This window comes from Bombus vancouverensis, chromosome 18 (genome assembly GCF_051014615.1).
Source record: "Bombus vancouverensis nearcticus chromosome 18, iyBomVanc1_principal, whole genome shotgun sequence".
NCBI lineage: Eukaryota > Metazoa > Arthropoda > Insecta > Hymenoptera > Apidae > Bombus > Bombus vancouverensis.
This window is the reverse complement of record NC_134928.1, coordinates 5,785,577-5,797,867: the sequence shown is the minus strand read 5'-3', so window position 1 is coordinate 5,797,867 and position 12,291 is coordinate 5,785,577. Positions and strand designations below refer to the sequence as shown.

The 12,291-nt window shown below is 37.1% G+C and overlaps 1 protein-coding gene and 1 long non-coding RNA gene across 6 annotated transcripts in view; one reads left to right on the top strand and one right to left on the bottom strand.

Moving 5' to 3' along the window:
- Positions 1 to 348: 348 nt before the first annotated feature.
- Positions 349 to 12,291, top strand: part of LOC143304063 (uncharacterized) — a 427,845-nt gene continuing 415,902 nt past the window's right edge. For 4 of the 5 annotated variants that reach the window (XR_013060763.1, XR_013060762.1, XR_013060764.1 and 1 more), the window contains exons 1-4: positions 349 to 575; positions 1,492 to 1,620; positions 10,781 to 10,893; positions 11,279 to 11,904. This is a non-coding gene — a long non-coding RNA (uncharacterized LOC143304063). Of the gene's footprint in view, positions 576 to 1,491; positions 1,621 to 10,780; positions 10,894 to 11,278; positions 11,905 to 12,291 lie in introns of those variants that run through there. The other variant, XR_013060760.1, reaches the window with a different exon arrangement.
- LOC143304059 (uncharacterized) lies at positions 3,490 to 11,523 on the bottom strand. Its single transcript, XM_076626390.1, has 2 exons — positions 11,407 to 11,523; positions 3,490 to 10,923 (listed from the first exon to the last, which is right to left on the bottom strand). Exons 1-2 carry the CDS (start codon positions 11,490 to 11,492, stop codon positions 9,000 to 9,002), a joined length of 2,010 nt encoding a protein of 669 aa, XP_076482505.1. The 5' UTR covers positions 11,493 to 11,523; the 3' UTR covers positions 3,490 to 8,999.

Genomic DNA, 12,291 nt, shown 5'->3' with positions numbered 1-12,291 from the left:
TGTATGTATCAAAATACTCTGCCCTACCGCTCGTGTAAACAGGATCGATCAAACATCAACAGTACCAAGGACGGTCACCTTACGAAATATCACCGAAGACGAAGATGAGGGTATCATTCAACTTAGAAACCCCATCAGAGCCTTACGCTTTAGCGGAGCAAAGCAAAGCTAAGGAGGGGGGAATGTCACGGTGACCGTGGGAATGCAGCGAAAGGATAATTATATCTCACATACCTTAGCCATCAAAGCAGTAACTAAGCAGTAACGGAATCTCTATGTGTCCGGCATCCAGCGATAACCCCTCCACAGGAACCAAACCCTTGATATAAAAATACCTCCCAAGTCAGTACTCGACATTCTATTCTGTTCTGTTAAAACATTCTGTATCGTTACTCTGTCAGTTTCTAATAAAATTTGTAATAACGATCATAATTGAAGTGCGAATCTCTCACCTTACGTGCGGAACGTGAAATTACCCCGAATCGACGTGACATCAGCAACCGCGTTTACGCCTCACTGCAAACCAAGCTGCTCTGACGGTGTTTTTCGAAGAAAAAAGCTTTCATCAAAACAGGGTATTTATAACTTCTTAACATACTCACTTTTAATTACAATTTGAGAACAAATAACATTATAGAATATAATAATATAATATAATATAATATAATATAATTGTATGGATACGAATAGCTTTTAATAATGGAATTGCGTGTGGTATTTTTCGAAACATGGTGTTACACACAGGACAACATCACAAATCTGGCACTGGTATCGCGATTCGCTCCACATCAATCGATTATAATTGATAACACACTTCAGTTTTTTAATCATTTTTTGCGTGCGATAAAGACGTTTCGTATCAACAAATTTTTCATTGCGGAAAGAGGACAACATATACAATGCCCTCTTGTCTCACCATTTTATTGCTAATGAAGGCTTGTACAATACTCGTTGTATGTAAAATACGAGATGTCTTACGCAGGGCGACTATAGTCGCCCGTAATAGCGAAAGGGCTAGTCCGATCGGTCGAGAACCATCCGTGAGAACTACTGCGATCCATAATCCGAATGTACTCCTTTTCATTCTGAGATATTCATCGAAATTTTCATCCGCGTTTCATCGAAAGTGATCATCCAAACAGAAGAGTGCACAAAGTAGAAACAAATTCTATTTTTGGTGAGTTGACTGGTAATGAAACGATACTGACTGATATAAACATTATATTTTATAACGTGTGTGTATGTTATATGCGTATTCAGACGAACAGTTTACATTTCTGTGTCACATGCCACGCAAGATGAATATCGATCAATCACAGTTCTGAATTTTTGCAAATTAGTGGATATAAGTGTTATTAATATTTGTTTATACAAAGCACTTTCTACGAATAAAGGAAATAAGCGAAATAAATCAAATTTGAGATGTTATCCTGAATAAGAAACATGTAACAAGCATATATATTACTTTATCATGCTAAAAATTACTTCTAGTGTAATAATAATTGTCAGACCGTTTTGGAGACCAGTGGTTCATTCGGTGCAATCATCCAGTAAACTGGTCCTGAGTGATATTTGCCATGGCCGAACTTCAGGAACAAACTTGCAAAGTTTGTGCAATATGTAAGTTGTATACAAATTCAAAATTTCAGTGGCAAAATGCCAGCTTTTTAGAGATTAATGAAGGTGCACTAGAAAAATTAAGTGAAGGAGCAGAAGATTCTCAAATCAACAGTGAATCGCGTGCTTTGCTTGTGTATGAAATTAATTTTGAATTTATTTCGTCCACAATTATTTGGCATGAATTGTTGTTTGCTATCTTTAGTGCTAGCAAAAGTTTACAGAACATCGAAAATTTAATTTCACCTCAGTTTAGCCATACATCTCCTAAAAGGATTAAAAGATTTTTTTACAAATTTTCAAAATAATAGCTATTTTAGAACAAGGGTAGTGGAAATACATAAACATTTTGTTAATAGCGACGTGTATGTACTGATAGGAACTAATATCTGAAGAATATCTGAATGTCTTGAAAAGCTTTTTAGAGTAGAAAATAAAGTACACTTTAGAAGTTTTGAATTGTGGAGTGAAATAGGTTTATATTTTTATTTATTCGGAAGTTTGTTTGTATTATTTATTGTATTCATTTTAATATATAAAACAAAATAACGAATGAAAAATGATAGAAAATAATGAAAAGAAATATTCAGAAAAATGTAATACTTTTCTGATCTTACAAACACAAACTTTAATATTCTACTTTTAGTTTCTAATCTAAAAAATTCTCTGCCGTAATTAATTTTTAAGGCGCTGAATACTCATATCGCTATCGTTTATCATCGAAACATCTATGTATTTTTGTTTAGTCTTATTCTAAAGTAGCCGTTATCTCAAAAGGAGGGCAAAACTGTAAATCATAAAGTCATATCGTCACATCTTAATTAAAAATAAAGCGACATATGCGTCAGTTGCTACCGGATCAATGCCCTAACGTGAACCTAACTCTTATATTTTATTCATAATATATGTAGGTGTGATAGAGCGAATGGGTATTACGGGAGATTGAAATATTATTTAACTGCTAGGTAAAAAGAGACGTTCGCTTAAACTCTGTGCCCTTAACCTTTGAGCTCGAGAGGAGACTCTCAGTTGTTACGGCGTTCCATGCTACAACTCCAGTGGAGAGTGAGAGGCGACTATCTCTGTTTATCCTACTTTATCTGTTACGACCGTTCGCGGAGAGACGCGGCCGCTAGGAGAACGCGTCAGCGAGAGGCGTAAATTCTTGCTACGATGATGTTAATCGACGCCGCGAAATAGTCGTTCCCCTATTTCGTTTAGGATAACAGAGGTGGTTTAATGAATGTAACACTGTATTAACAGGTTAACATAGAACAATATATTTTACAATAATATGATGAAGATGTTACAGAAATTTGACTCGACTTTGCGATATCTCTAGATAAATTCGTTTGCTCGTCAGATTTGTCGAAGTGTCACGTTTGACTCGTCAGAAGGAACTGAACTCCCTTCGATTATTTTCGTTTTTTCTGGAAGGCGACCCCCACTACGTTCGGATCACGCCACATTCTTTTACGCGAGGTAAAATAACGGCCACGAGTCGATGTCTCTGGAGGTCGCCCTGCTTAATGAACCATGCGCTTGCCACTACAATGTTTGTTTGCCGGGCAGCCGCGACGATCCGTCTGCGACGTTGTAGGACCGCGAGCGACGGTTAGAAAATACAGCCTGTGGTAAGCCTCGTGGCGTAACATTATCCGTATTTTATCTCTACACCCAATTGTATGTAATTGTACGCAAATATAAGAGCACAAAGCCTTTCGTTCAGTCGTTATCTCACCTCACTTGTATTTCGAAACAAACTGTAGAACAGACGGACAAACGAACGAGCGAATCTCAAATAGACGATTCTGAGAGTGTGTGATAACAAGCTTTCAAGCTGCACTCAAATTTTTTTTTTTTTTTTTAATATTCAATTTGTACTTTAGAATTTGTTCAGCTGGACATTTGGTAAATTTTTCTAACTTAAACTCTCAAATGGATGCACAATTTCAGTGTACTTTCGAGAGCAAATGTCACAAGAAATTCTCAAACTGGCTTAACGATGCTCTAGAAAGAACCAGCCACGGAGCAGAGAAGACGATGAACCTTCTGGTAGAAGGATTATGATCCTCGGTACTTATCTCACAACTATCAGAAAACTACGACTGTCGTGACAAATTATTATTTACAAGTATATGATTCACAAATTATTATTTGTGAAATGTCAAAGCGTCGGAGAGATTCGAATGCAGAGCTCGAGAAAGGGAATTTTTAAATGAATGAGAAAGAAGAGTTTGAAAATAAACTTCCAAAATTGACGGAATATTTTTCAGTAAATATTTTTCAATCGATGAAGCAGAAACATATATCGCAATTCGCAAAAAGGTAAATTTTAGAGAAGAGGCTTTTTAAAATTTTCGAAGAGAATTTCAACGAGTCATTTCAATAACATTATCAGACTGACTAAACACAAGATATACCATTATTCGCGAAAGCAGTATGACCTTCCACTTATAGTGTCGCAAACAACTGAAGATATGAAATTATTATCGTAAAACTAAGGTCAGGGTGATACCTAATAATTTTGTCCTGTAGCGCAAAACTGACGGAATTTTAAATTTACCGTTTTATATGATAGAAAGAAAAGCATAATGTAGATTTGCTATTCAATAAAAGCAAATTCGAAATTCTTTTTAGTTGTGCCACCATCAATACCAAGTAGCGATATAAGAAATCTAAAAATCTTGATAATGTTAATATTTTCGATGAAAGTAGAACTATGTGCGTTTAGCGGTTCCGTTCTACCGAATGGCGAACAAGCCATCGTGAGTTGTGCTTCTATATCGCAAATGAAATACGGTAGATGATGCTTGCCTTAGCAGAAGTGTTTGTTGTATCGCGTATTGTAGTTACATTTTCTCCTAGACCTTTAGTTTTTTGAATAAACTGAGAAATGTAAGAACAAATGTTGCGTCTGAGATGCTTTTTCGCTCTAATAATTATTTAAACATGTTTAAATGTTCATAATGCAATAACAATACATATCATTTTATTCGGGAGAGTCCACAGAATTTTTTTGTCTCAGCCGTAACTCAATAGCTGCTACTATAAGGAGATAAAATATTTCCAAAGTTGAAAATTTCCGATTTTCTTCAAAATTGACTTTTTCAAAAATTGTGAGTTATAGGAAAAAACGGTTTGCAAATTCGAGTGTAGCTCGCAAAAGTCTACAAGAATCGCCTATTGAAGGTTGCAAAATTAAATGTGTCGAACAGTGTTATCAACCGAGCACGAAGAAATTCGATTTTCTTGAAAATGAAGCTTCATACGGAAAGATTTTATTCCACATTTTTCTCTTATTTTTGCAGGTAGAATAACTTCCGTCTACTTAGTCGGAGACTAACCAAATTTACATGTTTCAAACAGATTTCCAAGATCAATTTTCTCGAAAACAAAGTGTATTATTCTTTATGTCCTTCTTGTTTTTCTTCGTACAAAACTGTTTTTCGTTTGTTGATGTTATTTGGCCGGACCTTATATTTCACATATTCTAACATACTGTATTCATATAAAAATTCGCAGTATAATAATCGTTATTTTCGGTGTTAAAATCATTAATAAATATTCGTTTAATTAATCTTAAAATTGTGATACAATTACGAAAAACTAACAAAAGAATCATGTCTAGATTTTACAAGGATGTCACGAATTATATATGTCGGAGATGAAAGAACACCGGAGCCTTTGGAATTTTTGATAATCCCGCAATATTGTAACCTAGAGTCTACTATAGCTGTAATTAAACAATTGTAGTTATTCAATCCGATTGTAATTGTTCGAGAGTTGTGATAATGAACTTGGGCTCGAGGCGACAGCCAGTCGCCGAACGTAGCCGCGTCACGGGATGAACGCTTTGTCTAACAAAGGTATGGAGTAATTCTATAGCTCTCCTTAAAAGAAATATTCCTGGCGACACGCGACAGTAAACATTCCAACGGTCTCTGTCCCGTAGCTCGCCACACGCAGACCCTATTCTTCGAGTAAGATGATTGCCAGATGTCGATGCGTCTCCGCAGTACATGTTCGGCTAGCTCGAGGGCCCGTTATAAATCTTAAGGTTTAGTTAACTAAAGTCCTTCAAACAGACAAACAGTCTTTGTCCCAACTACGGGAAGATAGGGGAGACATATTTTTCAACGAGCGGCGTCTCCCACTAGCAACTTTCCCTCGAGGGCGGCTAGCATCTTTTTCTAACCACCGATATGGAGATTGATCAATTAGCAGCAACGCCAATTTCCCTTACTTTCTGAACGAAGGCTTTTCTCGACGATTCCGATGATCTCGTGTCCTTAGACACACCCCATTATAGTTTTCCTCTGTGGCATGATCGGGACGGGAAAGACATTCTTTCTCGCGATCTCATTGATGAAAGGAGTAACTCTTTACGACCAGTGAATATTACGCGTCCGACTTAGATTTTGTGAGTACGTTCATCTATCATCCCGTCGACCGCGGATTCGTTATTGAACCTAGGATCATTGTCATTAGTTTCTCGAGCACCTAATTACTGCGGTTACTTGTCCGGTTCTATAATAATCGTATTTGCACTAGTCAATGTCTTCTCCATTGCATAACGACAACGTGTAACCCAAACGAAGATTCGTTTCACGCCCCTAACCCTAATTCTAATGTAAACCCGACATATATTTTGTATGGCGCGTGCTATCATTTTGTTATCTCAAATTTATCTTCTATTTATATTTCTTTACATAATTTTCACAATATATTTATGAATTAGATGTATTTTCATAACCTACTACTAGCGTTCTACTAGCGAGTTTTCACATGCTCAATGAGATATGTAGTATAGGAAGTGTATAAATATATATTTTTTATGTATCTTCAAACACGAGCTAGAATATCGAGCATGTTATCATTTTCCTGTGGATTGTAAAATGATCAACCGTGGTTGATAAATTAACAAATTGTAAAAATTTGTCGATTTGTACTACGAGTGCGGAGTGCGAGTAGTAACGATAGTGAACACACAATTGAATACCCAAACGACAAAACTCCTGAGCTTTATACTTATTTTTACGTGGGTCCAAACTTTATCGATACGATATAGGCTCCGACCGCTCTGGGTTATTTAAAATATATGTCGGGTTAAAATCGGAATTTTGGGCGCGTGACAACTCTTCGCGTGGGCTAGCCATCGTTTCACAAAGCCGAGATTATATGTACGCGTATATACAAGACTATCACAAAGCTTAACAAATAATTAAGTCTAATGAATAATAAATTTGATGAACAATGAAGTTAATAAATAATAAATTATACGAATAATTAAGTTTAACAGATAATAAGTCTAATGAATAATAAGCTTAACGAATAGTAAGATTAATGAATAATATGATTTACGAATAATGAATTTAATGTACACTATTAACAATGTGTTTGTTGGGTTCAAACGAATCCACAGCCAACGAGATAACTCTTTACTAAGCATAAAAATAATCTTAGGCGCAAAATACGATTGACGAAAATGCTCGAGGTGTCACTCTCCAAGGCAATCGCACGAATGCCGGCCTCGTCTGAAATTTGATACGCACTCGTTAGAAGCATCGAGAAAGTTCCGAACGCCGTTGCTAGGCAGTTTCTGCATGGAGTTTGGTTATTGATACAATGTATGTCCCATTGTATCGGCACCTCCGAGGTAACCTCACACGTGGCTAGGCCCGCTCTCGAGGCCGCATGCCGCCACAATCACACTTCTCGGAAAACCCATACAACCACTCGTCAGACCTCCGTTAGGCAAAACGTTTATCTCGTGACCGTGGCTACGTTCGGCGACCAATTGTCACCTCGAAGCCAATCTCGCTTATTACAAATCTTAAGCAATTACAACTATAATAAAATCTAGGCTAAGGTACTAGAGGATGTTCCCAAAATTTCCAAGGATCCTTTCCCCAAGGACCCAAAATTTCCTTTTGATCGGTACCCTCTCGACGGGGGGAGTATGTTACGTCGCGTAACACTCTACCTAGCCGAGGCCACACACCGCGGGCAATGTGGCAACCAGATGTCTTCGGATACTCGCAGCGTATCCTCCATAGTTTCAAGGACCTTCCATAAATCTCATAGATTTCCTAGGAAAGGTCCTTCAAACAAAACAAACATCTGGTTCGGAAGAATTTCCAAAGACTATTGTCTACCACGGCTTAACTAAGGAAAGTTGGTTTTTCGCACGTACGCTGCAACTGTCCTCCCACTAACCACTTTCTCTCGAGGGCGGTTAAGATCCTTCGTTTAACCAATTAGAAACGAAGCCTATTCCCTCACTCTCCTAAATAACATCGGCACCAACAAATCCGATGGTCCCGTGCGCTAGACACACCCATCCTTAGCTTTCCTCCGACACATCATCGTCTCCCAGTACAGTACTGATTTTACATCCTTCGAACGGTCAACATCCTTCCACCGGGTATACACACCCGCAGATCAGTCACTCGCTCATCTCGTACATACGCATCAGCGTAACTGTCTTCGTTATAAGTTGTTGGAATAAACGGTGAAATATAACTTACTACTGTGTCATATTCATTTAACCACCTCTGTTATCTTAATCGAAACAGGGAAACGACTACTTCGCGGCGTCGATTCACCGAATCGTAGCGAGAATTTACGCCTCTCGCTGACGCGTTTTCCTCGCGACCGCGTCTCTCCGCGAACGGTCGTAACAAATTGATAATATTGTATTTGTTGCATAGTATTATAAGCATTAACTCTAGTATTTACTAGTTCATTACATGTCTAGCATATATGTTTATATTTATATGTAACTCTCCAAGTTGATTGATTAAAATATATTTATATATACATGTATATCTGGTGTTTCAATTATTTCCCCTTTTGTAGTTATTCTTATTTCCCGGTTTATTTGTTTGGTTCGTAACTCGTTCAATCCGTTGGCTGGTTTCATTTATTATTTCTTTTTATACTGATTGGATTTATTAGTTGCCCTCGCCTTGTTAATCCTTCCTTTAGTTTCGTAGCGCCGTGTGTTCGTTTGTGCATTCAAATCTTTATTCGCGCGTTTTGCATGGGATAGTTTTCTTGTTCTCGTTACGGCGCGTGCGGAGCGCGGGACGTGACAATATGTACGCGTATATACAAGACTATCACAAAGCTTAACAAATAATTAAGTCTAATGAATAATAAATTTGATGAACAATGAAGTTAATAAATAATAAATTATACGAATAATTAAGTTTAACGGATAATAAGTCTAATGAATAATAAGCTTAACGAATAGTAAGATTAATGAATAATATGATTTACGAATAATGAATTTAATGTACACTATTAACAATGTGTTTGTTGGGTTCAAACGAATCCACGGCCAACGAGATAACTCTTTACTAAGCGTAAAAATAATCTTAGGCGCAAAATACGATTGACGAAAATGCTCGAGGTGTCACTCTCCAAGGCAATCGCACGAATGCCGGCCTCCCTTGAGGTTGTGCTGTTTGATCATCGATATTTCGTTTTCTTTTGAGGTATAGTAGCAGGTGGGTAACTGAGCCGCATATTGCTCCTAATAGGGCGATTCCACATCCGTAAGTTTCACGTAACTGGTATCCATGTATGGCTATATCTATTATCGTCTTGATTAGTTTAAATATTACAAGTATTCCAAATATTGCTGCACTGACGGTTCCAAATTCCATAAAACCAATCCATAAGCTTGATATGGTATTTTTTGCTATTGTCGTTAATGTGTTTTCGACCATCATTCCCAGAATGTTTACTGTTCCAGGGACGATTGTTTTTCCTGTTGCTCCTCTGGCCAATGTGTTCAAAACTGCAGATTTTTCTGCCGGGAACATGACGTGGTCCCGAAGTGCATCAAGGTCCTTTTGGGTGTATATTCCGCTCGTGGCCAACGACGATGGTGCTGAATATTGCCACGTTTGACGTACATCCGGGCGGAGTTCCTGTGGTGCAATTGTTTCCATGGGTTTTGGTACGAATTTGTGCCAGAGTCCGTCGATATTGTATAGTGTAGGTAATACCGCGCTACATTCTCTGTGGTTTCCGTGTTGCGTTAGAATGTGTGTTTTTGGCGTTAAAAATGCGGTGCGATTCCCTTGCCAAACGGGTAGCTCCGAGTAACATTCTGTTGTATGTCGTACCTTTACTTGTACCGGAATGCATTTGACTATGTGGACTGCTTCTCCTGCGATCAGGGCCATGTGTCCTGGGGTTTTGGTTATGGTATATGCAAATTCATCGGGCAGTAAGATTGCTAAGCTTAAAGCATTCTCTATTAGTTTCTTCTGCGTGGTACATCTTTGTGTCAATATATCATGGTACAATGTTGTCATTTGTCGTTTAATATGTTTCTCTACGTAAATGAATTTTGAGTTGACGTATGCGAATATGTCCAAGTTTTCGACTGCTGTTTTTCTTTTGGAGATGAACGTATTTCCTCTTGTTGTTTCTAACAGGAACAATTTGGGATGTTCGGTGGATAGTAGGGTATATCCACACAGTGGCTGTTCTCCGGTTTTAGTCAGTGCAAATGTTACTTCCTGCGTTGTTAGTGCGTAAACTGGTTGTGCTGATTCTCTGTTGGTTTTTATTTCTTGGATCTTTGTAGCAATTCCTTCATATAGCACATCGTACTGATCAAATTTGCATGGTGAGGGTGGTTGTGGTTGCCAATAAGTGTATCCGTCTTCAGCGTCTAGACAGTTTCCTTCGCTAAAGGTACATACCGTTCCTGATTTCAGTAGAATTTTGTTCGCCTCGATCCGTACTGGCACGACTGCTGATTTTAAACTTATCCTCACTGTTGCTTGTACGACGACCTTTTCCCAGCTCCCGTATGGGTCTACATACTGTGTTCCCTGGCAGCTGCTGTCGTCTGTTAGCTTGCCGGCTAGGACAAGCGACCTTGTTTCTGTTGCATTATCCTTTAGGCCAACTATAAGGTTTTGTGGTCCGAGTGAAAACGTGCCGTCTTGGTGCATCCTTGCGCATTGTTGGGCGGTTGTTTCATGGAGGTATTCGGCGAATCCGTTATGCACTGCCGACGTGTGAGAGTGCATGCCACAGTAATATACAATTCGAGTTATTTGCACCTTGCATTGCCTTACGTTGGTAAATTCAAATTCTGAGAGTTGAAGTAATTGTATATAAATATCTTGGGTTTCAGTCAATGTAGGCTGTATGCTGCAGTCCCCGATGGAGTTTAGAGAGATAGTGGTAACATTGAGGTGGTTGCCATTGCAGTCATATCCTACCAGGCCGTGTGTTATTTTGATGAGGGTGAGTACGATGACTAGGCAGTTCATCTTCCTATCAACAATTTATTAAATCGTTTCTTACTCTCGGGTTTATTAGAAATAAGAATAACTTTTTATTATTATTATTAATATATAAAAAAAAAGTTTATATGTTTTTTTTGTGTTGTTTTTTTTTTTATTATTATTATTTTTTTTTATTACAATTATAGCTTGTCTTTGAATATATATATATATATATATATATATATATATATATATGTGCGTGCAATGGTAAATATGACGACTTATTTTACGAGTCACTTAGATTATCAATAGATATCGCCTACTTTACAACATGCGTGTATGTATATATTGTTAAACATTAGGTGAAAGTTATATGCATAGTTATAAATGTCATTTGTTTACAGGTGGATAGCAAAAGTATTTGGTTTCGTGAGTGGCGTACAGGTGCTTTACAGTTCTACGGTACGGATTGCTATTCCTTGGACTAAAAAAAAAAATTCTTTCGATGTCTGTCAGATTTTTGGAAACGAACATGCATGGAAGGATTTTCTGCAGAGATTCAAAATGCTCTCTGGATTCCTCGTGAAACGTCTGGACAACATCTACATGTTCTTCCATCCGTCGTTCAGAGAATGGTTGATGAATTCGCCATCAGTTCTATACACACATACAAAAATAGTTAATATATATATTATATATTTTCTTTTCTTTTTTTTTTTATATATATATATGTTTCATTCGGACCTGTTCCTTGTATGAATACTGTATCTCTGTATATAATATAATATATATAATATGTTATGATTATGTTAGTTGTTATTTATTATATGTATTTTCCTCAACTCTCTCCCCTTTTTTTTGTTGTTGTTGTTTTTTTTTTATTAGTACCTAACATTACTATTATGATGCTGTATTACATTCTATTGGCTATTATTTGGATGTGAGCGCGACGAATTTTTCAACATGGCCGCTCGCGTGTATCTTTGGTATGGCGTTGGTTTAATGTCAACAGTAGCGTGTCGTTGAAATAGTTAATTAATTGTTAATCACTATAATTTTACTTAGTAATGTTTCTGTAATATTGTTTTGTGTTTCATGATATTGTGTGTGTCAATACCGTGTGCTACCTTAATGTGATAGCATGGATTGTATTGTTATCGAATTTCGATAGTCATTGTTTTGATTATACGTGACTTGCATTTATATAAGTCTTGTTTAATTTAGTTAATGTTTTTTGTGTATTGTGTTACCAGATATTTTGTGTAGCGTAACTTTATTCTTTTGCACCGAGTTCAGTCATGTTGTTAATATTTAGTTAGTCTATCTTGATTAATTTCTAACCTATTCCTGTGTTTATTAACCTTTCTTATTTTCCCTATTAATTTATTATTGCATGTACTTGCTATTTGCTATTATT